The sequence below is a fragment of the Schistocerca gregaria genome, chromosome 6 (genome assembly GCF_023897955.1).
Source record: "Schistocerca gregaria isolate iqSchGreg1 chromosome 6, iqSchGreg1.2, whole genome shotgun sequence".
Taxonomy (NCBI): domain Eukaryota; kingdom Metazoa; phylum Arthropoda; class Insecta; order Orthoptera; family Acrididae; genus Schistocerca; species Schistocerca gregaria.
Window position 1 is genome coordinate 124,611,759 of NC_064925.1, and position 27,372 is coordinate 124,639,130.

Below are 27,372 nucleotides of genomic sequence, written 5' to 3' on the forward strand. Positions count from 1 at the left end.
ATCAGATGCAACACTTGGCTTCAGAATTTACGTCCTTTTAAAAAGATATCACCTATCGATAATTTATACCTCAGTGAAAAACTCTTGAGTCAAGGTAATATATACGAGAAGTAATAAAATGACGTAAAATTCTTTTCAAATCGAAATACAGATACGCACGTAATTCACACAATTACGGATACTAACGTTACGTTTCGTTTTTTATAACACTAAAAAATATTTGGAATTGGGAAAGTCTTCTTCATGGAAAAGACAACATAAAATTGTAATCCAGTCTTTGCTAGTATCACATCCACACTGATAAAGTTCCTTAGGTTATAGCGAACGGAACGCTAATCTGTATTTATAGAAAATACGATCATTACACAGACGTGGAGATAATACATTAAAGTTACCAACATTTACATTAATCCTAAATTGGAGTAGTTATGAGTGACTTGCATAAAGAAGACCATATGTAAGAATGGTGTTGGCTTTGCGACATGTTTTGTCTCGGAAAAGCACAAAAAGGAGTCACATGACCGAGTTATGTGAGAGACGTGGCTTCCAATTTCTGCGTACGTTAAAGTGTTGCGCAATTTTAGCACGCACGTTGAAACTATAATTTGTTTGTTACATTGGTGAACCAAGAAGCAACAAGTAAACCACGAAGATTACTGAAACTTATTAATTTGCTGCAATTAACTTCATAAAATCCGTTACGCAATTTCCTGCAAAGCTGCAATTACGGACTTGGAGACACTAACTACGTACTTTCGGCTTCTAAGAGATCATCAAGAACAGAGCTAAGTATATGGTTGTCCCCCATTTTCTAGGTCATGAACGTTGTCTCTAGTGCAGAATAAACGTCAGGCGTGACGCTACCGAGAATTGAGGGGAGGTCACTGTGTTCACAATCGGAAATTCTCTCTACAGGATCATTCACACGAGAAGCAGAATCACATTCCTTACTACTACAACCTTCAAAATCATTTCCAACGGAAGGCGTTGCAATTATCTTCACTTTATACCAAACCATATAAATACCGAGGATTGCTTCGAATGGTTGAACATTCTTGCAAAAGCTGTTTCATGAGACTCGACCGTTAATGTTCGTGATCCTGAGAAAGTCTTACAGCAGATTTAAACTTACCAGTAACTTATTTCTTTTCCATTGTAGAACAATACGTTTGCATTTCTCTGCCATCTTTATGGCACGTGGAAACCGTTCGTAACTTCAGTAAATGCCATATTTTTAATGATTCCTTATAGAAGCTTATAGTGTCTGTCGGCGGATAGAAATATACCGCCAACAGTGGGTTTCTATTGGAAATGTTTAGCAGTTTCATTATGTGTCAACACAAGAGCAAGAATTCTGAAGGAAATAATCAAATTTGCTCTTAATAGTGGCTTAATAACTTACAAGGGGGTATTACGGATGGCATTCTTCGAAGTTATTCGTACTTACAGAATTTAAAAATGACTGCCTGAACATGGCTCTCCTAACGCCTTACGACACAGTTCTAAAAAATTTTGAAAAAAAAATCGCTTTAAAGTGAAGTAGGTTGTTCACAACTTCGTCTGTAGCTCAGTACTTGTGGAGTATGAACGACTGAGTTTAGCGAGATTGACAGAATGGGGTCACCTCCTAGGATCGCTTGCAGCTGCTGTTGTGAAGACTGTTCTGAAAAGGAAGGAAGAAATTTTAGTGATATGTGAACATAACAACATTGCATGAAGTTCTTCAGGCAGAAGTACCTCTCGTACCTTCGCAAAAGGTGTAGTGTTAATCCAGCACGTGGAAACATGCCGTTTTAGGGCACGAAGCAAGATATTGTGGACAGCTGTATTTTGCAAAGCAAGACGGAGAAGAGACGTTCCTGGTTCCTAGAATTATGAGGATTATGTGCTCGAAACTAGGATGAAGGTACTGCCATTTTAACAGACATTTACATGAAGGGGGATGGAATTACGTTCAGGTGGACGGCTGGAAGAAGACGAACGTCCGATCTGTCCCGAATATCCACAAAAGCAACTGTCTTAAAAAGCTGTTTACGTAATCTGGGCAAAATTGGTGACATAAGTGGAAGCAATGACAAAAATAATTAATCCTTATGGCTATAACTGAAATGAGTGAAGAAACCTGTAACTGGGCATTAAAAGAGCACATAGTTTTACCAGACTGTAATGATCATCTTCTGGTGATGCAGTTCTTTTTATGTCCGTGCTTGCTACGAAATGAGAAGAGGAATTCCGCCTTATGCAAGACACCTTTTTTCTGTTTTGTTTTACCGAAGCATGATTCAGCACATGTTGTGCTATCTTCAGTGGGCTAATTTTTATTTCCTAACTGTAAAATTGTTGTTACATATTAACATTTAGCGAAACTTTTGGTACATAGTATTTAAAATTGTGAATTCATTCACAACTGTAAATACTACGCACCAAAAGATTCGCTAAATGTTAATATGTAACAACAATTTTACAGTTAGAAAATAAAAATTTATTCACAAGTTGGATAAATAGGGTAGGTTATGGACACTAAAGTCGCCGAAGTGGTGTCCAACAGAAAGCCTTGCACGATGTTACAGAGCCACAGGAAATTATTTTTGTTGTTGTTACTATCTGTTCATTTTATTTTGTATTTATCTCTTTAACCTGATAAGATTAGGACTATCAGACCCTCTCCTAAATCGGACCAGCGGTTCTCGCGTACTGTACCTTTTTCACTACTTAGTTTACTAAGACATGACAATTTTAATATGACAAATGGTATTAGAATGATTTGAGTGTCTGAAGCGGCAAACTGAGTAAATAACTGATTATTCTCCTGTGCCAACCTTTTCATATCGGAGTAGTATTTCCAATCTACGTCAGTTATTCGCTGGATGGGTTCCAATCTCTGTCCTTCTCTACAGTTTGACCCTCTACAGTTGCCTCCAGTACCTTGGAAGATATTCACTAACGTCGTAGAAAATGTGCTGCTTGCCCAGGGCTGTGCTACAAACGTATATTCTCAGAAATTCCTTCCTCAAGTTGAGACCTATATTTGATACTAGCAGGCCTTTGTGCCTTTACCTTTCCTGACGCCAAACTGATCGTCATCTAACAGATCCTCAGTTTTCTTCTGTATATTATTCTTGTCAGCAACATGGATGCACGAGATAACTAAGCTGACTGTGCGATAATTATCGCACCTGTCGCATCTTGCAATCTTGCAAATTGTTGATAATGTTTTTCCGAAAGTCTGATGGTATATCGCCAGCCTCATACATCCTACACACCGACGTGAATAATATTTTGTTGCCACTCCTCCTCCCCCCCCCCATTATTTTAGAAGTTCCAATAGAATGTTATCCCTCTCTACTGCCTTATTTAATATTAAGTCCTCCAAAACTATTTTAAATTCAGATTGTTGTTGTTGTGGTCTTCAGTCCTGAGAATGATTTGATGCAGCTCTCCATGCTACTCAATCTTGCGCAAACTGCTTCATCTCCCAGTACGTATCCACCCTACATCCTTCTGAATCTGTTCAGTGTATTCATCTCTTGCTCTCCCTCTATGATTTTTACCCTCCACGCTGCCCTCCAATACTAAATTGGTGATCCCTGATGCCTCAGAACATGTCCTATCAACCGATACCTTCTTCTAGTCAAGCTGTGCCACAAACTCCTCCCCAATTCTATTCAATACCTCCTCATTAGTTTTGTGATCAACCCATGTAATCTTCAGCATTCTTCTGTAGCACCACATTTCGAAAGCTTCTATTCTCTTCTTGTCTAAACGATTTATCCTCCATATTTCACTTCCATACATGGCTACATTCCATATAAATACTTTCAGAAACGACTTCCTGACACTTAAATCTATACTCGATGTTAACAAATTTCTCTTCTTCCGAAACGCTTTCCTTGCCATTGCCAGTCTACATTTTATATTCTCTCTACTGTGACTATCATTAGTTATTTTGCTCCCCAAATAGCAAAACTCAGTGCGGTTCTAGGCGCTACAGTCTGGAGCCGAGCGACCGCTACGGTCGCAAGTTCGAATCATGCCTCGGACATGGATGTGTGATGTCCTTAGGTTAGTTAGGTTTAATTAGTTCTACGTTCTAGACGACTGATGACCTCAGAAGTTGCATAGTGCTCAGAGCCGAGCGAAACTCCTTTACTACTTAAAGTGTCTCATTTCCTAATCTAATTCCCTCAGCATCACCGGAGTTAACTTGACTACATTCCATTATCCTCGTTTTGCTTTTGTTAATGTTCATCATATATCATCCTTTCAAGACACAAATTCAGATTATACTATTGGATCTCCTATCTTTTCCCTGTCGACTCCTGTTTCGTATTCTGTCACATCAGATAAGTTCTCTCCCTCATAGAGGCCTTCAGTGTACTCTTTCCAACCGTCCACTCTCTCCTCTACATTTAACAGTGGACGTAGCCTTGTTGTTGGACTCTTCTGTATGCTGGGTCAGTCCTTCCCGACAATCATTTCTTTTACGATTTCTTCACAGTTTTCATGTAGCCATTTCAATTGATCTTTCATGCACTTCCTATTTATTTCGTTACTTGTATTACTTAATTTCCCTGACCATTTTTGTACTTCCTTCTTCGGCCGATCTACTGAAGTATTCCTTCTGCAACTCGTCGTTTCTTCGCATTTATCTACCTTGTACGTATGTTTTTCTCTGACGTCTTTGACTGTTGTTTTTAGATATGTGCATTTCTCTTGAACTTAACTACCTACTGAGCTATTACGTATCGCACTAATTATAGGGTCCCGGCGGAGGTTAGAGTCCTCCGTCGGACATGGTTGTGTGTGCGTGCGTGTGTGTGTGTGTGTGTGTGTGTGTGTGTGTGTGTGTGTGTGTGTGTGTGTGTTTGTCCTTAGTATAATTTAGGTTAAGTAGTGTGTAAGCTTAGGGACTGATGACCTTATCAGGTAAGTCCCACAAGATTTCACACACATTTGAACATTTTTTGAACTAATTATAGCTTCAGAGTACTTCAAGCGTATTTTTTCATTCCTTAGTACTTCGGTATCTCACTTCTTTTCGCAATGGTTCTTCCTGACTAGTCTCTTAAATTGCAACCAGTTCTTCATCATTACCAAATTATGATCTGAGTCTGTATCTGTTCCCGGATTCGCCTTACAATCCACTATCTGATTTCGAAATCTGTGTCTGGCCATGCTATAATCTAATGTAGTATAATGTAATATAAATCTTTCTGTACCTCCCGGCCTATTCCAAGTATACTTCCTTCTCTTCTGCTTCTTGGACAGAGTATTCACGATTACCATCCGAAATTTATCGCGAAACTCAGTTTTTCTGCTCCCTCATTCCTACAACCAAGCCCATACGCTCCTGTAACCCTTTCTTCTACTCTTTCCCCTACAACAGCATCCCAGTCCCCAATGGCTGTTAGATTTTCATCTCCATTTCCGTACCGAATTACCCGATCAGTATCTTCATATACTTTCTCCAACTCTTCAACTTCTGCCTGCAACGTCGGCATGTGATATGTTGTTGTCCGTGCTGCCTCCCAGCTGATTCTGATGAGAAGAACCATATCAGTGAACTGTTCACAGTAATTTACTGTGTCTACCTTCGTATTCATAACGAATCCTACTGTCGTAAACCATTTTCTGCTCTTGTTGATGCTACCTTATACTCCTCTGATTAGAAATCCTTGTCATCTTTCCAGTACACTTCCCTGACACCTACTATATTTAGAATGATTGTTAGCATTTCCGTTTTCAGTTTTTCTAGCTTCCCTACCACGTTCAGACTTCTGACACTCCACGTCCAGGCTAGTATAATGTCATCCTTTCGTTGGTCACCCCCCTTTTGGCAATTCCATCCCGGAGATCCGAATGTGGAAGTAGTCCAGAGTCTTTTACCAATTAGAGGTCATGATGATACTTTTTTAATTATAGGCCACATGTCCTGTCGATAAACGTTATGCTTCTTTAATGCAATGGTTTCCATCGACTTCCGCATCTTCATGTCGTTGATCATGACCGATTCTTCCACGTGTTAGGGGTTGTTTGCCACCCCAAGGCCAAGAGAGTGCACTGAACCTCAGTCCACTTCTCCGCTCTCTTTCACATGGCCGTTGGGAGAATGATAGTGACTTCTTATGCAGGACGTTTTCGGCTGCCATAATAGTAGTAGTAATAATAATAATAACAATAATGATTGTGGCAGATATAAAAAGAATTTATAGGTGTACAAAATAGATGTTTTCTGATATAGCGAGATCTGCAGAAAGAGAATTTAAGGACACTGCATCAGCTAAGAGTAGTGGGGAAAGAGGAGTATCTGTTTGGAAGAATGATGTACAAGGGTAACGCGTGCATACGAGGACAACGGTAATCTTTATTGCTGCTTTATTAGGTATATCATTAAATGTCTTCTGAAGCTGGAGATGTTATTCAGTCCTGCAATGTAATGTGGAAGGTTATTGCAGAGTCGGGTTCCTGCTGCTAAGAGGGATTTTGAGAAAGTGGCTGAACGATTGAGTGGGACAGAAACGATTTTGCTATGGTAGGATCCGGTGTTTCTGGCATGTTGTTCAGATAAGAGCGTTAAGGCAGAGGAGAGATATGAGGGACAGTGTTCGTTGATAAGACATTTTAGAAGAGAGAGGGTATGGAAATCTCTGCGCTTGTTTGCATGAAGCCAGGATAGCTGTGCCTATGGTGGTGGAGTATGATTAAGGATTCGAACATCACGAGTATAACGAACACAGGCATTCATAACCTCTTCCACGAGCCATGAGCTTTCCTGAGAAAGGCCTTGCAGGATAACACCATTTAACCAAAAATTGAAAGTATAAGTTAAAAGATGAGTTAGGAATAGTCTTGACCGTAGTTAAATGGTTACCGGTTTATGTTAAAATGTGCCCATCTTAAGACCATTTAAGCTATGACGGTGTGCGGTGGCGGTGAACAGAGGAGGTGTTATGGCTCTAAAACACCAACTGCTGGTTGAGTCGTAACATCACCTCCGTTCACCGCCACCGCCTACCGTCGTAGTTTAAATGGTCTGAAGAGAGGCATATTCTGACCGAAACCGGTAACCATTGTAAATATATATTTTATTGTGGTCAGGACAGTTTCTTATCCATTTTTAAAGCATTTTTAGCCAGAACTCGGCTTCTCCACGAGAAATGTTTTCAAAAATTGCCGAAGTATACGGTGTTTGTGCAAGTTACTGTTTTAGATAAAAAAGGAATGGCATTATTTTTGTAGGACATGGTGGGATGCTGATGCATTCTTGAACATTACAGTTACTTGCTCAGTCCAATTTAGATTTTCATCTATTATTACTCACAGACTTTTTGTTGAAGAAGTTAATATATGTCCCATTTAGGTTTAAAGATAGTAGGGCTTATAAAGACCAGCCAGTACAGCTTTGGTGTTTGAGTGGTCTGATTTTTTAACCCTATATCCTGCGCCCATTCTGATGGTTCACACAGGTCAGTAATGGGATTCTCGATAATTGTTTTCAGGGTTGGGTTGGGTTGGGTTGGGAAAGGAGACCAGACAGCCAGGTCATCGGTCTCATCGGATTAAGGAAGGATGGGGAAGGAAGTCGGCCGTGCCCTTTCAAAGGAACCATCCCGGCATTTGCCTGGAGCGATTTAGGGAAATCACGGAAAACCTAAATCAGGATGGCCGGACGCGGGATTGAATCGTCGTCCTCCCGAATGCGAGTCCAGTGTCTAACCACTGCGTCACCTCGCTTGGTAATTGTTTTCAGGTTTATAGGTTTTACACTTATATACAAATGGAGGTTCTCGACGTATATGTGGTCTTTGCAGTAGGACAAAACTGATATCATTTACGTACAATGAAAAGAGAATAATGTCTAATAGTTCCCTGGAGGAGTCTGATACTAGCTGCCTCAACTGTAACTTATGGTGCCAGACGTGACGCATTGTTAGCAAGACGTTAGGTATGAGCGTAACTATTGCACTGCACTTTGCGTGAACTTTAGGCTGCAGTAAAGGAAACGAAAGAAAAATTTGGAACAGGAATAATAAATAACTATGAACTTTGCCGCTGAAATTATAATTCTGTCAGAGACAGCAAAGAACTTGGAAGAGCAGTTGAACGGAATAGACATTGTCTTAAAAGGAGGAGATAAGATGAACATCAACCAAATCAAAACAAGAATAATGTAATGAAGTAGAATTAAATCAGATTATGCTAAGGGAATCAGATTACGAAACGAGATGCTTAAAGTAGCAGACGAGTTTTAACTGACGATGACCGAGGTAGAGAGGATAGAAGTTAGAGACTGGCAATAGAAAGAAAAGCATTTCTAAAGAAGAGAGATTTGTTGACATGTGTTAAGTGTTAGAAAGTCTTTTGTGAAAGTGTTTGTGTGTAGACAGAAAGAGAATAAAGTTTTCGAAATGTGCTGTTGCATAAGAATGTAGCAGATAGATCTATAGGCCATGCAACTAATGAGGAGGTACGGAACAGAATTGGGGAGACAAGAAATTCGTGGTACAACTTGACCACAAGAAGGGTTCGATTGATAGCACACATTCTGAGTCATCAAGGGACTACCAATTTAGTATTAAAGGGAAGTGAGTGAGTGTGTGTGTGTGTGGGGGGGGGGGGGGGGGGGGGTAAAAATCATAGAAAGAGACCAAGAGATGAACAGAGTAAGCAGAGTGAGAATGATTTAGGTTGCAGTAGTTATTCGAAGATGAAAAGGCTGGCGCAGGATGGAGCAGAATGGAGAACTGCATCAAAACAGTGTTGGGACAACAACTAACTATGCATTAATAATTCACACTCTGACAACCCGTAGCTTTTTGCATACTAAATTATTGGAACTGCTATAGATGAATTTTAGATCTTCTTCATTGTTGATGTAACTCTATAATGCACATATGCATTAATACACACTCGAGCTTACCTACGGCCGCTGCCAGAAACTGGGGCCACGTGGACCCCAACGTGTTGGCCTCTTTCGGCCCCACTGCAGGCGCCTTCCCGCTGGACACTGGGCCAATGTAGGGCCATCCTGAAGCGGTCGTCCTGAAGATGCCGTTTACTCCCCAGTCGTCAGCGACGCTGCACCATTTCTTTGCGTGTGATCTCATTGGCTTTAGCTCCTTAGCCGGAAGGTGGCTTCCTGCAGCTGCTTAAGTACCTGCATGAAACACAGCTAATAAGCCGTACCTGTTGGGCAGTATGTTTGTGCACACTGAATGGTGGTATTAAGGCAGAGAATTAGTCAGAGTTGCGGCTATGTAATAACACACGTGCATTGCTGTCACTGTTCCACTCGGGAGGTTCGAGATGTGTGGGTTGTAAAAGGTAGGGAACTTGCTCCCGTCACTTCGAAGCTATAATGGTATTTAATTCACTGGAACAAGAAAAATGATTTCACACTACTCTGCGAAACGTAAGGAGGCGGTAGATAAAGTACTACATCATATTAGCTGTGCGGTAGGAATGGACGAGTATTTTGGCAACATCTCGACGTTGGGCACAGAAAACTGGACGCCATGTGTAAAATCCCCTTAGAAAAATATAAAAATGACAGTGCTGATAAACTTCTGTCTTATTTGATTTTCAAACAGCTGAGCAAAATTGAACGTACTCAGACATTTCTCTCTTTACTTATTCTGATCATCACTAAACTGACACACAATGTTTTTAGCGCAACGCAATCTGACTTTTCAATAATCACTAAAAAAGAATGGCCCTGACTAACAAAACCTATACCTTTCATGAATCACTTACCTCACAAAAATCTTCGTTACTCGTACTGCAATACAGCGAGCGTCAATACTGCCAGATAAATAAGATTCTAACTATCGAAGGCACTAAATACCGATAGGCGTAGTTAGCAAAAGAAAGATTTTGATAGAGAACAAACAATGTATTTACTTTAATAGTGTTCAAAAGTCATCCTGTATATATATATAAGTTCACGACATCCATCTTTACAAATTTCGTCTTTCTGGCGGACACACGTCCAGACCGTCCGCTTATAGCAACCTCTCAAAACTCTGGCATCTCTCTCTTCACATCCACCACTGGTGGCGGCTCACCTCCAACTGACCAACGCTACGCGCTGTTCACATCCAACTGCACAACACTACACAAGTGAACATTCCAACAATGAGTCCAACCAGCCACAGCCTGCACACGGCACAGTGATTTTCATACAGAGCGCTACGTGGCGTTACCAACGTAAAAACCTAAACAGCCTACTTACACAGGAAACACATCGTACTGGTCGTCGGAACCCCACTCAGTTACCGTGCCATTGGCGGTCACAGTACCAGATGTACAGAGCACTGTGCAAAAGACAAGAAAGGAGCCACGTCACACAGCGGGTACAACTGCAACCACATTTAACAGGACTGCACCGTTTGCGAAGATTCAAAGAGCATAGGGACTGGGCCAACGAGAGGTGGGATCGCATGCTCGGATGAGAACAGATTCAGGCTGAGAAGTGATTCTGGACGTACCCTTGTATGGCGAGAAATGGGAAGACGTAATGCACACAGGAATGTCTAAAATGATCGTTTTGATAGTCTGGTAGATTTGGTGTTGGGAGGCGTAATGTTACATGGCACTACTGATCTCCAAATCTCTGAACTAGGTACAGTCACAGGTAAACATTATCGAGACACCGTACTCCTTCTCATGTGCGTATTTGCAAGGGTGCGTTCGGCACTGGATTCATATTTGCGGCAGTATCGAACTGTGCAATTGGGGGAGCTCTTGAAACGAGAGGATGTTCGGCTAATCGAGTGGCCGCCTGTTGACCCAACTCATCGTGCACGTGTGGAATGCATTGGGAAAACGTACTGTGGCACGTCCCCGTGCGCTAACAACCAAACATCATTTGCCAATTGCACTGGTGGAGGAATGGAGGGCCCTGCCACAAGAAGAAGAATCTTATTTATCTAGGTATCAACGGCATACAAAACCTAAAACAGATAGCATATTTAAAGAGGTAACATGAAAAAGAGAAGAAAAAAATCACAAATAAATCTACCTGTCACACATCATACATAGGCCAAATATAGAATCAGATGAACAAACTGATCAAGAAAACAAAAACCAAATTATCATTTCGTACGAAAAACAACTTGAAGGACAAAAATCAAATACCAAAAAATATCTCCGCTTTTTAAAATCCCGGCCTTACAGACATTCTTGCGACAACTGCGATAAATTTTATATCTGACAAACTGGTACAAATTTCGTAATTAGATGTAAAGAAGATACACGAAACTGCGGCAACAGTCGACACCTTATTTCCATTGAAAAAGCCAAAAACATAAGGCAAAAACTATTGAAACTGCTCTAAAATTTTTGCACAAAGTCCCTAAAGGGCATTGACTAAACGTTTTGGAAGAAAGGAAATTTACACTCATACGGAAAAATACGCATGTGACATCCGTAACGAACAAACAGATAAACATAAAAAAAACTGGAAAAATTTTATTGACGTCATAAAAGGAAAAACCTAAATTGTTACGACAAACACAAACCATAATTTACCTAAATCCTAAAAATAGTATCTCGTAAAATTAAACGTACTCACTGAATTTTTCTTAAATACAATTTCTATTGTAAACATACAACATTGAGGGAGACGGAGCTGTCAAAAAGCTGTGAAAAATAACTGTACCGGAATCACACAAGTAAAAGTATATAGAAATAACGTGATTGTAACATAAAAGAAAGACTACCGATACTTATAATCCAAAGCGCAATATGAACTACGTCGTACCAGTTATTAAGCATTACGTTCCTTATGTTGACAGAGAAACTAACATAGACGTAAGGAACAGTATAATAGCTATTAATCTACACATGTAAGCTTGATAGTGGCAAAGCGCCAAAACGAGCTTGTTGTGTAAGACTGTAATCATTACGTTTAAAAAATCAAAAATTCTGCAGAAATCTGTACCAAAAATAAAATATTTAAATTTATAATTGATGTTTACGAATTTCTCTTTTTCAGGAATACTTTCTTTGCTATTGCTGATCTGAATTTTATTTCCTTTCTACTTCAGTCATCGTCATTTATTTTGCCGCCTAAAGAACAAAACGTGTGCACTACAACAGTATCTCATTTCCTAACTTAATTCCCTCACCATCACCCTATTTAATTCGACTAGATTTTATTACAATTGCTTCACTTTTGTTGATATTCGCCTTACAACCTGTTATAAAGGCACTGTCAGTTCATCTCAATGAATTTCTTAGCCACTTGGAGTCTCTGACATAATTGCTGCGGCACCGGCAAATATAATACTTTCTATTTCTTCCCCCTTAACTTGAATTCTTTCCAAATTTATCCTTTGTTTCCTTAACTGCTTGCGCAATGTACGGTATGGGTGAATTATAGTGACTGCGAACTAAATGAAATGAGCGTCTGGCTTTGTTGGCCGGGAGGCGCCATCTGGGGAAGTTCGGCCCGCCGAGTGCGAGTCTTATTGCAGTCGACGCCATATTGGGCGACTCGCGTGCCGGTGATGAGGATGCAACGATGATGGGACGAAACAACACTCAGTCCACGAGTGGAGAAAATCTCCAACCCGGCCGGGAATTGAACCTAGGCCCTATGCATGGGAGGCCAGGGCGTTATCTTTCAGCTAACTAGGCTGACCTAACAAAGATAATATTGGTATTACTTTTGCTACTGCAGATGCAGCCGCTAGTAGTGATAATAATAATAATAATAATAATAATAATAATAATAATAATAATAATGGCAGTAGTTGTGCATTAATAACAGTAATGGCAGAAGCAGATAAAAGTAGAATTTATAGGTATAGAAGTAGTTGTTTTCTGATGTACCGAGTTTTGGGAAAAGAAAATTTAAGAAAGGCACATTCGCTATGAATACTAGGAAGTTGGAGACATCAGCTTCGAATGAGATCTGTGCAAGGGTAACGAATGCATACAGGGACAATGATGATCTTACCATTGCTTTAATAGATATGTAATTATCTGTCTTGTGAAGTTGGAGGTGTTATGTAGTTCTCTAATATAGTGGGGGAGGTTGTTCCAGATACTGGTTCCCGCTGTTGAGAAGTACTGTACAAGGTGGCTGGACGAGGGAGTGGGACAGTAAGGATTTTACTCTGACGGGAACGGGTATTGCTTCCGTATTGGTCAGACAGGAGTGTTAAGGTCGAGGAGAGATATGAGGGACAGCGTTCAGTGATAAGACGTCAGAGCAAGCAGGAGCTATGGAAAGCTCTGCGCTTGTCTGCACCAAACCAGGATAGCTGTGGATATGATGGTAATATGTGATTAAGGAGTCGAACGTCACAGATATAATGAACACAAGCATTCAGAACCAGTTCCAGGCGGCGTGAGCTTTCCTGAGAAAGGCACTGAACGATAATACGGTTGTAATCAATAACTAGAAGCACAAGTTTTTGAATACATTATGGGAGTGACAGTGATCATTATGTTACAAATATTTACTATTAAAAACAGTCTTGACCACAATTTATTCAGTATGGTGACCGGTTTCGGCCACTACTGTGATTATCTTCAGACCAATGAGTAAGAACCACCTAATGCTAGTGATCCTCTAGCAGAAGGAGGTTCTTACTCATTGGTCTGAAGATAACCACAGTAGTGGTCGAAACCGGTCACCATACTGAATAAATTGTGATCAAGACTGTTTTTAATAGTAAATAAATAAAAAATGGAAGTACAAGTGTTTGTACAAGTTTCTTTTTCATGTCAAGAGAGAAGAGCTTTATGTATTTTTTTCTGGGAAAGGAGAGATACTGTTGCCTTCTTGTACATTACAATTACGTACACTGTCCAACTTAGATTTTCATCTGTCGTTACTCCAAAACTCTTCGATGAAGGAGAGTTGATACTTATCCCATGTAAGATAAAAGATGGTAGTGATTTCCAATGTTTCGGGCCAATGGGAGTAGAATGACCAATCAGTGCCGCTCGGGTTTTGAGTGGGTTGATTTTTAACCCTATATCCTGCGCCCATTTTGATATTGCACATAAGTCGGTTCTGTGATTCTCGATAGCTGTCTTCAGGTTTGTAGGTTTTGCACTTATGTACAACTGGGGGCTACCAGCCTACAACTGGTATTTGCAATAGCAAAAAACACACAGTTTATGTACAATGACAGACTATACGATCTAATAGCTAACCCTGGGGTCGCCGGAAAGTATCTGGGTCCATTGACTTTCCAGTGCAGGGCATGACGCACGGCTGGCGAGATGTCAAGCATGACCGAAACCATTGCACTGCACTCGGCGAGAAATTTAAGCTGCTGAGTTTTGCAAGTGAAATGTCATAATCGACGGTGTCAAAGGCTTTGCTGAAATCTAAGATGCACATGACAGTTGCCACTTTCGCATCCATGGCGAGCTTTAGGTCATCTGTTATCTTTATTGTGGTAGAGTTTGTGCTATATATTTACGGAAACCTTGATTGGTCTTCTTGTAGTAGGTTGTTTGTAGTTAGGTAGTTTGTTAGCTGGACGTGAACTACATATTCTATGGCCTTCAAAAGTGGAGGAAGAGTGCAGATAGGTCGGTAATCAGAAGGTGCTGTGGCAGCGTCCTTTGTAGATAATGCCTTAACTTGTCCCCGTTTCGAGGCTTCAGTGGAAACGTGGTTAAGGAAAGTTGAAAATTTGCTATAGTGGGCAGCAGTGGGTCAATAATATGCTTCATGATTTGGAATGTAATGCCATCGAGTCCAGTAAATGCTGATATGATACGCATGATGGCTGTATGGGCGGTGTTGCCAGTGACATACTTTACATAAAATTTTTCTTGCCTACAGTCGTTTATCCTCTAAAGTTCTCAAAGAGTCACTTTTGCTTCTGTGGTTCAACTGCCATTGTAGGTAATGCAAAGTACCGGTTCAGTTTATTAGATGGGACAATGGAATCAGCTGCAGCTTTTACTTTGCTTATACCAAGACCATGCAGGTTTTTCCTTATGACAGCTAGTCTATTTCTGTTGTCCGTTAATGTATGGGCATGTCTGAGTTTTGCATTTCTCAAAGCTTGACTGACTGTTCCACTTCTGCTTGTAAGTAATAAGAGTTTCAGATGTAGCACGTAGCTTTTATGTCCTATGTGCAGCACCTTGAGATTCATGAGCTGTTTTAGTTCTTCAGTTAGCCGCGGTGCAGGTTTCTTTCTTACTTTTTCGGTCTTTAAGAGTCATATTTGGCATATAGTTGAGTAAGTTTTTCGTTAATTTTCCACAAAGGAATCGATGACTTCCCCCAAACTATTTTGTACGCCTCAGTTGCAAGTTCAGATAAATTAATATGTTTGAACTATCGGCATGTAGCCAATTGTGGTTTCTTTCCAGAACATTCTGGCAAGTACGGCATGAAAATTATGTAATGGGTGAACAGGTCAGGTGGAGATATTAAAGAAGAACGAAGTACTCAGTCTGGGGATTTCGTTGCAGAGAAGTGTGACTAACGTTGGTATGATGGGTAGGAGCAAGCCGAAGTAACGACACACTTGAAGAAGAAAGCAACCACTTAAATTTTACACTGGGTGGATTACTGTATAGAAAATTTATATTGATATCATCAGCTATAATTTCATGCTCGAATGGTGATTCGAAACTTGAAAGAGCAGTTTCCATTTCACTCACTATAACGAATTATCCTTCAAAATGAGCAGCATATCTATGAGACTGGGCTTATAGCGCTAGATGGCTTATTCCTAATATTTGCTACCATGGGGATGCACTATCTCATATTAGGATATCTTCACCACGTCAGCTAGTAGCTGTATTCAGACACATTTTTACAAAGTGGTTTGGCAATTGTGAACTTTTTGAAGCTACACTATGTTATAAAAGGTATCCGGACACCCACAGAAACATAAGTTTTTCATATTAGGTGCTGCCACCTACTGCCAGGTACTCCATATCGGCGATCTCAGTAGTCATTAGACATCATGAGAGAGTTGAATGGGGCGCTCTGCGGAACTCACGGACTTCGAACGTGGTCAGATTATTGCGTGTCACTTGTGTCATCCATCTGCAAGCGAGATTCCCACACTCCTAAACATCCCTACGTCCGCTGTTTCCGATGTTGTAGTGAAGTAGAAACGTGAAGGAACACGTACAGCACAGAAGCGTACAGGCCGACCTCGTCTGTTGACTGACAGAGACCGCCGACAGTTGGTCGTAATGTGTAATAGGCAGACATCTATCTAGACCACCACACAGGGATTCCAAACTGTATCAGGATCCACTGCAAGTACGAGGGCTGTTCAATAAAAAATGATCATAATTTTTTATGATCATAATTTCTCGCGCTAAAAGTTAATCTAATGATACTCTATTAGCATAATGTGCAACAAACACATCGCAGTAGTTTGATTGGTGGGACTCTTGGTTCCCGCCTGTGAGAGGCAGGCAAGGTCAGACAAGTGCAGTATCGCCTACCGCTCTAATGGGGGTAACAGGCGAGGAACAATATGCGGCTTTGAAATTCTGCTTTCGTCTCAGAAAATCTTCAGCTGAGGCCATACAATGTTACAGGAGGCCTACGGAGAGTCTGTTGTTCCTTACAGCACAGTTCGAAGGAGGTTTAAAATGTTTAAAGACGGGAGACAATCAGTTTCAAAGGAAGGTGGACACCGTGCTGCAGTTACTGCTGTTACGGGAGTAAACATCAACAATTCTGCTGCCATTTTGAGAGAGGATCCACGAATTACCTCAAGATCACTTTCTGAAATAGCGAACATTTCATAGGGTGCCACCCATACATTGGTGCCAGAAAAACTACACATGGCGCGTGCTTATGCGCTATAGGTTCCAAGACTGTTGATTTCCGAACAGAAGGACATTCGCGTACAGGTCTGCATGCAGTTGAAGTTGATGTTAGAAGAAGAACCTGAGTTACTTTCAAATGTAATCACTGCTGATGAAACTTGGCTACATAATTTTGATCCTGAGAGTAAACAGCAAACATTAGTGTGGAAATTTCCTTCACCACTAACTCCCCCCCCCCCCCCTCCACCAAAAGCAAAAGTGGTTGCTTCTTTGATATTCATGGAATGGTTTGTCAGAATGTTGTACCCGCACACACATCAGTAACCGGACAACACTACAGGGATGTCCTGAGAACATTGCAAGTCCATATCAGGCACGAAAGACCACATTTCCGAGAAGCAGGCTGGATGCTGAACCACGATAATGAGCGGCGCATTTTGCGACTGCTGTTGCTGAATATCTTGCAAAAAATCAACGTCTCCTCACTCTCCCTATAGTCCGGATTTAGCCCCATGTGACTTTTTTTTATTCCCTGACATGAAGAAACGCCTTCGTGGGAAGCATTATCAATCATCAGAAGCAGTGGTGAAGGCTGCGGAGGCTATTTTGAAGGACCTCTCAAAAAATGTTTTCCAGCATATATTTGAAGACAGGCAGAAAATCTGGAGCAAGTGCATCACATTCGTGCGAGACTACTTTGAGGAGGACCATCAAAATTATGAGGATGAGTAAACGTATCTTGTCAAAAAAAAAAGTTATGATCATTCTTTATTGAACCTCCCTGGTAATATGACAGCTACGCAGGAGGTGAGAAAACTTGGATTTCATGGTCGAGTGGTTGCTCATAAGCAACGGTAAATGCCAAACGACGCCTCGCTTGTTATAAGAAGCGTAAACATTGAACGATTGAACAGTGGAAAAGTATTGTGTGGCTTGACGAATCACGGTACGCAGTGTGGCGGTCCGATGGCAGGGTGTGGGTATGACGAATGCTCGGTGGACGTCATCTGTCAGCGTGTGTAGTGCCAACAGTAAAATTCGGAGGAGGTAGTGTTGTGGTGTCGTCGTGTTTATCGTGGAGGGGTCTTGCACACCTCGTTGTTTCGCGTGGCACTATCACAGCACAGGCCTACACTGATGTTTTAAGCACCTTCCTCCTTCACACTGTTCAAGAACAATTCGGGGATGGCGATTGCATCTTTCGACACGATCGAGCACCTTTCCATAATGCACGTCCTGTGGCGGAGTGGTTACATGACAATAACATCAGTGCAATGGACTGGCCTGCACAGCGTATTGACCAGAATCTTATGGGATGTTTTGGAACGCCGACTTAGTGCCAGGCCTCGCTTACCGACATCGATAACTCTACTCATAGCAGCACTCTGTGAACAATGCCGCTCGGGATTAGCCGAGCGGTTTAAGGCACTGCAAAAAAAAAAGTTTCAAATGGCTCTGAGCACTATGGGACTCAACTGCTGTGGTCATCAGTCCCCTAGAACTTAGAACTACTTAAACCTAACTAACCTAAAGACATCACACACACACATGCCCGAGGCAAGATTCGAACCTGCGACCGTAGCAGTCGCACGGTTCCGGATAAGGCGCTGCAGCCATTGACTGTGCGGCTGGTCCCGGCTGAGCTTCTAGTCCTCCCTCGGGCATGGGAGTGTGTGTTTGTCCTTAGGATAATTTATGTTAAGTAGTTTGTAAGCTTAGGGACTGATGACCTTAGCAGTTAAGTCCCATAAGATTTCACACACATTTGAACATAAATACTCCGCAACCCACGGTACATTGGGTGGCGGATGGTATCCTGTGGCAGTACTAATCATTTCCTTTCCCGTTGGAAAGAAATGGTTCAAATGGCTCTAAGCACTATTTCTGTTGTGCTAGTACTTGACGGGAATCATACCATGTTTCTTAAGAGTCAAAGAAAGAAAATTGTGTCCACATCATCTGTTTGTTACCACATTCCACATACAATACGCAACCTCTAGTGTGGAAGGAATGGGATCGTTTAAAAAATAAAAACCTTGTGGACAAATATGAACAGTGTAATATTCACTGAAAGTTATCAGTCATTGTATAGTATACAATAATAGTTTTAGTATCTGCAGGTGGGCGTGACGACGTCCGAATCTATGTAGATACGCGCACTACAATATACACACGAGGAGAATATGGCAAGTGCCATCACCCGGTTTGCATGGTACTTCGGTCAATGGAAGAGGAGTCAAAATACGCAAACTCTTGTCCTGGGTTATCCGTAGGTGTGCGACTGTTTCTAAGAAAAGAAGGACGTCAAAGTTTTTGTGTGTCAGTGGTTAGCGTCGCGGCTTCTTAGTTTTGGTCCTGTTGTCGAATCCTGAGTGTTGTTAATTGGTTTTAGTTTTTTTTTTTTCGTTTATGAACCCGTGTCCGTAGAAGGTTACTACACGAATGTTTCTTATCAAATTAGGGGATACAGGGGGTTACATTATTTTAAAATTACAACTGTATTTCACAATACGTTTCATACGTTTATTATGTAATGTGTGTCTGTATCGTCTGTTGACGGGTTACAATCTGTTTAAATTCTCATATTCTGATACTTCATCTCATAGCAATCCTTACATTAATTCCTATATATTTTTGTACGTTTATTATTCAGGAAGCTTTGCTGAATTCCCCTGAACAACACAAATATTCTGCGTACCACGAGCATCGGGCGAAGACAGATTTACTACAGTCATAGTATTTCGTATGAAATTCCCTCGGGAAAGGAACTTCATTAAAATTGGTGAAGAGTTTGCGTGTTGGCGAAACATTAACGGTAAACCATGCATAATGAGTCACTTTTCAAAAAACTGGCGCTTGTAGTGGATTGCGAACCAAGATACAGTACAGGAGCTTCAACCAAAACAATTTCAAATATTTTCACTTTTTGTTTAAATTCATTCATGTGACATACAATTAGTAGACGGATAAGGACAACGCTATGTCAAAGATCTGGAAAACATCAGTGTAGTAGTCTTCTACAGGTGTGGGCATATAAATAAAAAACAATAATCGAGTCTCGAACACAGGGCCCAAAATTAAGAACGCAAGACGTTAACGACCGTGCCGCTAATTCGTCTGAGAACAGTGCCACGTGAAAGACACGTAAAGTACCTGGACGATAAGTCGCAAACTTTGACCGTCGTTTTTCAGAAATCGTCGAGTATCGACGGATAATCTGAGACACGTGTTCGTTTATTTCGACCCGTCTACCTCGTCAGATGCGGGCATTTGACAACTGACTAGGCGACAACTGTCAGCTCTAGCACAAAATTATGTTTGTGGTGGTTTAATACAGTAGTAGCACTGGTCTGCTCTGCTTACTTTTGCTCGCAAGTAAACACTTCTTTCAGCTGGTCTGCCGATATGACGCGATGCGTGCGTCATCCATGGCAGTTTCTTGAACTACACCGTTGTTCTACTCATGCCAGCTCATCTGACACCACCAGGACGTCCGCTGGCATGCATACAAAAATCATAAAGCCCGAAAAACCACTCTCGCCAGTGAACTATTATTTAAATCTCCAGAATATACGCAGTGCAACTGAAATATTCAGTTGCGTTGCATACGACTTTGTACAAAACGATAAGGAGAGGTGATCTGCTGAGTGGTGTGGTAATTGCTGTGGTAGGAATGTGTTTTGTACATAGTTCCACGTAGTCAGCGCGCACACAACTTTCCCACTAGAGCGCGCCCCATTAAGCACAACAGCGCAGGTGCAGCGCTCGTCCGTCTCCGAACTACGAGATGGCGCTGCCATAGAGACGGACCAAATTCTGCTTCAGCCGATCTGCGTACTAATATGTAACGCAGCCAATGAGATTGCTGCTAACGTAGAACCTTTTCTTCTCGTGGATCACAATCGCGCAGTGATACATGAATGGGCAAGGTATTTTAACGGGTGTACAGATCTCCAGTTAGTGAGTCTGCATTTGTCTGCAACAGTCTGTACCAGTCTGTAGTCAAGTTTCAGTCTGCGCCTAATAAGATTACCATATTCAAGTACATAGCCATGAAGCTAAATGTACAGACACTTTTGTCAAGTATCAGAGTATATGTGAGAATAAGTTGAACGTACCAATATCAAAGGAACTTCAGATTGTAAATTGTAAACAGCATCCAGAATCAAGTTACGTAATGTCTATATTTTTTATTATTTTAATAAATGTGGGTGAAAATGTATCAAGTTCTGTTTAAAGTTCTGGTCACCGTCAATCTGCTACTCTAAGCGTGCAACTGGCACTTCTATCGTCTGACCTACCGGCAGAAGATAAACACGCCACGATAAGAGCACGAGACATATTGCTGACATTCGCCTACTTCGTTAGAGCGACAAGTCAAATAATCTGATGGTGTGTTTACTGAAGGTCTTACAATACGCCCATCACAGAAAGCTATACAGCAGCAGAAATGATTAGCGAACAACACAACAAACTGAAGGTTTACTTAATTTATATGTATCTAGTCGAACAAAGCCTCATTACACATACTGCAGCATGAAACAAAGCCCAGCTGTAATTGTCCACAAGGAAAAGTCTCTCTCTCTATTATAGCTCGAATGATGACAGACCTGCGTATCATCATCTTGCGAAGCCGCTCCAAGAGGAAGTGGGATCAGCTGTTGCCACTGGCCGTTCTATTCAGAGGGCGCTAGAAGTACAGAGCTTCTGGAGGTGTGGTTCAAATGGCTCTGAGCAGTATGGGACTTAACAGCTGAGGTCATCAGTCCCCTACAACTTAGAACTACTTAAACTTAACTAAACTGAGGACATCACAAACATCTATGCCCCAGGCATATACGAAAGAACAGATACCATCGCTGACCATGCAGCTCTCAAGAATGAAATAATTAAATCAAGACCCTAAGCTGTCGACAGGCGTTGATGTACATCAACGGGGACGGTTGAAAATGTGTGCCCCGACCGGGACTCGAACCCGGGATCTCGTGCTTAAATGGCAGACGCTCTCTCCATCTGAGCCACCGAGGACACAGAGGATAGCGCGACTGCAGGGATTTATCCCTTGCGCGCTCCCCGTGATGCCCACCTTCCCCACTTAATGTCCACATACTACATTCTTAGTGCCCCTGCCATTACACTCATTACTCGCGGCAGACAATCTATCGATTCCCGTAAGAGTTCGGGCAGTGGGTGTGCATCCGTACAGAAGGAGGAGGTCAATGGCCGTGTAGCCTTAACTATATATGAAGATTTAAAAGGTAGATAGGTAAATACAAGACGCATTGCGTGCAATATTTTATGGGGAGTGTGTTTAATGAGTGTCAAAGTAGTTTATTCGTTCTTATTAGTAGTTTTAAGATGTCTCAATGGAAATACTGCATTGTGGATACTGCTTTGAAGTTTAATTTTCTGACCAGTTTTATTTAATGATAATTACATCAAGACCATAAGCTGTCGACACAGCGAGACCTTCAGAGGTGGTGGTCCAGATTGCTGTACACACCGGTACTACTAATACCCAGTATCACGTCCTCTTGCATTGATAGATGCCTGTATTCGTTGTGGCGTACTATCCACAAGTTGATCAAGGCGCTGTTGGTTCAGATTGTCCCACTCCTCAACGGCGATTCGGCGTAGATCACTTAGATGGATGATGGGTCACGTTGTCCATAAACAGCCCCTGTCAATCTGTCCCATGCATGTTTGGAGAACATGCTGACCACTCTAGTCGAGCGATGTTGTTATCCTGAAGGAAGTCATTCACAAGATGTGCACGCTTTGGGGGCGCGAATTGTCGTCCATAAAGACGAATGCCTCGCCAATATGCTGTCGATATGGTTGCACTATCGGTCGGAGGATGGCATTCACGTACCGAACAGCCGTTACGACGCCTTCCATGACCACCAACGGCGTACATCGGCCCCACATAATGCCACCCCAAGACATCAGGGAACCTCCACCTTGACGCTCTCGCTGGACAGTGTGTCTAAGGCGTTCAGCCTGATCGGGTTGCCTCCAAACACGACGATTGTCTGGTTGAAGCCATATGCGACACTCATCATTGAAGAGAACGTGATGCCATCCTGAGCGGTCCATTCGGCATGTTGTTGGATCGAACTGTACCGCGCTGCATGGTATCGTGGTTGCAAAGATGGATCTCACCATGGACGGCGGGAGTGAAGTTAGGCATCAAGGCATCATGCACCCTATTGCGCTGACGTCCTGTGGGTGTACGAAAAGATTTATTCAACGTGGTGGCGTTGCTGTCAGGATACCTCCGAGCCGTAATACGCAGGTAGCGGTGATCCACTGCAGTAGTAACCCTTGGGCGACATTAGTGAGACATGTATTAACAGTTCCTGTCTCTGTATTTCCTCCATGTCCTAACAACGTCGCTTTGGTTCACTCCGATACGCCTGGGCACTTCCCTTGCTAAGAGCCCTTCCTGGCAAAAGTAACAATGCGGACGCGATGGAACGACGGTATTGACCTTCTAGGCATGGCCGAGTACAGATAAGACGAGCCATGTACCTCTTTCCTGGCGGAATGAGTGGAACTGATCGTCTGTCTCACCCCCTCCGCCTAATAGGCGCTGCTCATGCATGGTTGTTTACATTTGTGGACGGGTTTAGTGACATCTCTGAACAGTCTAAGGGACTGTGTCTGTGATACAATATCCACAGTCAAGTCTATCTTCAGGAGTTCTGGGAAGCAGAGTGATGCAAAATATGTGTAGATTAATATGTCACTTACTTCATTTATGTAATACCGTGTGTGACATCCTGTTATATGTTTATCTACTGTCTTGTAACTTTATTGTATAGACCTGAAGATGATTGGAACGTCGAAACTGGTTGCCTAATAAAACAATATCAAAATAACTTCTTTGGTACAATATTACTTAAAAGAGCGGGAACGATTTCGTACGTGTGATTCATTCTTCGGCATGTTCTTCTTTCTTCTGTTCGTTAGCGTCCCCTCCGTCTTAGATATGAGGATCGCTATACGCAAGGAAGGGCAATTTTATTTTATTTAACTTCGTGTCGGGTGCCCTCCCAAGTCACTGCATTGGTAAGTTTTTTAATGAAGGGAAGACCCATGCGAGCACAGTCTCCAAAGTGTGTTAATTCTGTTCTGTGTGTGATCCTGTTTCAGATGTTTGTGTAGCTTGTTGTTTGACGCAGAAACTTAGGCCCAGCTCAGCGTTTGTCTAAAAGTGTGTGGGAAACCGCCTAAAAAACAAACTCAGGCTGGCCAGTGCTGAAGCCATTGTCGTTAATGTACTGTACAGCTTCGTTTCGTATCTCGCTCACCTCCACGTCCCTCGAGCTGGCGCACTGCTCGTTAACGTGTCTGCATGCGGTCCGTACTTTCGAACGTCAACGTTGAGCGTACCGAGTTCAACGCTCGTAACCGATGTGACTTGTTGTTACGGTACGTGTGCCTTATCGTGGTATACGCAATCGCAGCGCGCTCCTGCAACAGTTGTTAGCTGCATGCAGTTCACAAATAACACTTTTTGCGAAATGGACAGACTTAAATTTCCTATGTTATCTCATCTAAAATTCAGGTTTCCTCACTTGTTCACACCCTAGACATTTTGTTCTGTATGTGGTACAAATAGATAAAAACATCGATACATGTCAAAAAGGAAAGTACCATGTTCAGTCAATAAGGACATTGGCTTATAATAGTTCCACTACAAATAGTTCGACACAGATTTACAATAGTTCTCCACATAGGGTAAAAATTATACCTTGATCAACCTGGATGCTTTACCATCTCATCAAGTTCCCCCCCCCCCCTCCTCCCCACCCTCCTCACTCACATCGTACACCTCTGCATCTCCTACAATCTTCACAAACCAGATTCCATTCACATCATTGTCTCCCCTCTGATCACCAGTCTTGTTATGCAGCCGCGCCTTGAGAAACACATCCCTCCATCCCTACAACTACATACACTCCATATTCCAGCTCAACGCAACTTCAGCTAACTCCCTCTCTCAGACGAGATCCGCCCCGATATTTATCCCTCCTACCAACTTTACCTCTACCCCAACTATCCCATTCGACATCGGAGGTCCTCTCTCCTTTTCCTCCCTCCATATTTCCCCATCCCTTTCCTGTTGTAACCACTGTCCTATCCACAAAGCGCACTAATGCTCACCGTCTGTCTTTTCCAGCGTCTGCATTTCCCACTATCCGCCTTAACTCCTATCTAGATAGTTTTTCCTAGCTTTCGGACCCCTTCCTTTCTACCCAAACCCCTCAACCCCATGGAACATACCCTCTCCTCCGAGAATACTTCTCACCATAGTGCAGGCTCTCCAGATTTTAACTGAATGTGCAGTGCTTCAGTCTTTTTATAAGAAGAATTTTACCTTCCTGCTGTTTCAATTTCTCTTTATAAATTTTTCAGTTCGCATGGCTGAAGAGCGGAGAAATGTACCGCTGACAGCTCACCCCCCCATCCATATGGGGCGACGGAGAGGAAAAAAAAGACAAATAGAAAAAATAAAAAAACAAAATTATTTCTTCGTTATCACCTTTTAGTAATAGCCTAGGTAATTCTTTCTTGATCACTGTGACCGTTCAGTAACAGAATCTTTACAAAGTGTGAAATACAAAAATTAAAACAAAGTGTAAAACGTCTTACAGCAAGTAGGGCAAGATGTCTTAGAGATTAAAGCAATGGAACAAAATCACTTCTCAAAAATAGGGCACTTTTATTTAAGTAACACCGACTATTATATAATATACTCATACTATTATAAAACTAATAAGATAGTGTAAGAGCCCATCTGAAAACGAGGAGGGTAGTAATAAAGTATTTAGATACAGTTAGACGCGAACCAGCAACGCATCATCTAGCACCTAACAATTCCATGACACTGCAAATTACACTACACCAACCCTGAGTGAGTTTATCACCTTCTGAAAGCTTTAATCGTAGATATGTTATCGATTGACATTTAATTGTAACACATTGTACCACGAACAATGTGTTTTTGATGGGTCCTCCTTGTGCCGCAGCCTTCAAACGGCGTACTTTCGTAAGATGGGAGTTACAATAATTCTTTAACGACCAATACAACGTTTCCCGACATTTTAGTACAACAAATCATACCATTATTGACGGGTTTTCGACAGATCCTCAGTTTGCTGGTGTTTAGAAACGGCATAATTACACAATGTGATCAAAAGTATCCGGAACCTGGCTGAAAATGGCGCCCTCCATCGGTAATGCTAGAATTCTGTATGGTGTTGGCCCACCCTTAGCCTTCATGACAGCTCCCACTCTCGGACGCATAGGTTCAATCAGATTCTGTTAGGTTTCTTGGGGAATGGCAGCCTATTCTCCACGAAGTATAGTCCCGGCGGAGGTTCGAGTCCTCCCTTGGGCATTGGTGTGTGTGTGTTTGTCCATAGTATAATTTAGGTTAAGTAGTGTGTAAGCTTAGGGACTGATGACTTTAGTAGTTAAGTCCCATAAGATTTCACACACATTTTTTTCCACGAAGTGCTGCAATGAGGAGAGGTGTCGATGTCGGTCGGTGAGGCCTGGCACGAATTCGGCGTTCCAAAACATCCCAAAGGTGTTCTATAGGATTCAGGTCAGGACCGTGTGCAGGAAAGGCTATTACAGGGATGTAATTGCCGTGTAACCACTCCGTCACAGGCTGCGAGTTATGGACAGGTGCTCGATCGTGTTGAAAGATGCAATCGCCATCGCTGAATTGCTCAACAGTAGGAAGGAAGGTGCTTAAGACATCAATGTAGGCCTGTGCTGTGTTACTGCCGCACAAAACAATAAGAGGTGCAAGCCTCCTCCATGAAAACACGACCACACCTTAACACCACGGCCTCCGAATTTTACTGTTGGCACTACACACGATGGCAGATGACGTTCACCGGGAATTCGCCATACCCACACCCTGCCATCGGATCGCCACATTGTGTATCGTGATTCGTCACTCCGCACAACGTTTTTCCACTGTTCAGTCGTCCAATGTTTACGCTCCTTACATCAAGCGAGGCGTCGTTTGGCATTTACCGGCATGATGTGTGGCTTATGAGCAGCCGCCCGACCACGAAATCCAAGATCCTGATGCACTTTGGAATTCTGTGTCTGGATAGATATCTGCCGATTACACATTAGACTCTCTTCAATAGTCGGCGGTCTCTGTCAGTCAACAGGCGAGGTCGGCCTGTACGTTTTTGTGCTGTACGCGTCCTTTCACGTTTCCACTTCACTATCACATCGGGAACAGTGGACCTAGGGATGTTTAGGAATGTGGAAATCTCGCGTACAGACGTATGATACAATGACACCCAATCACCTGACCACGTTTGAAGTCCTTGAGTTCCACGGAAGGCCTCATTCTAGTCTCTCACGATGTCTAATGACTACTGAGGTCGCTGATATGGAATACCTGGCAGTAGGTGGCATCAAAATGCAACTAATATGAAAAACGTATGTTGATCATATAGTGTACATATGGGCTTGAACTGAAAGTCAATATGGCATTTTGCGGCTCTGTATTGGAGAGAGATGGCGTGCGTATGACCATGTCATTGGTATACGTTCAAATACATG

The 27,372-nt window shown here is 42.2% G+C and overlaps 1 protein-coding gene across 2 annotated transcripts in view; it reads right to left on the reverse strand.

The window, feature by feature from the left end:
• Nucleotides 1-27,372, reverse strand: part of LOC126278011 (facilitated trehalose transporter Tret1-like) — a 132,376-nt gene that overhangs the window by 75,889 nt on the left and 29,115 nt on the right. The window contains exon 2 of one of the 2 annotated variants that reach the window (XM_049977714.1): nt 8,921-9,157. The exons of the other annotated variant lie outside the window; for it this stretch is intronic. Coding sequence (XP_049833671.1) covers nt 8,921-9,107 — 187 coding nt within the window. The 5' untranslated portion in view covers nt 9,108-9,157. The remainder of the gene's footprint in view (nt 1-8,920; nt 9,158-27,372) is intronic. 2 annotated transcript variants of the gene reach the window in all.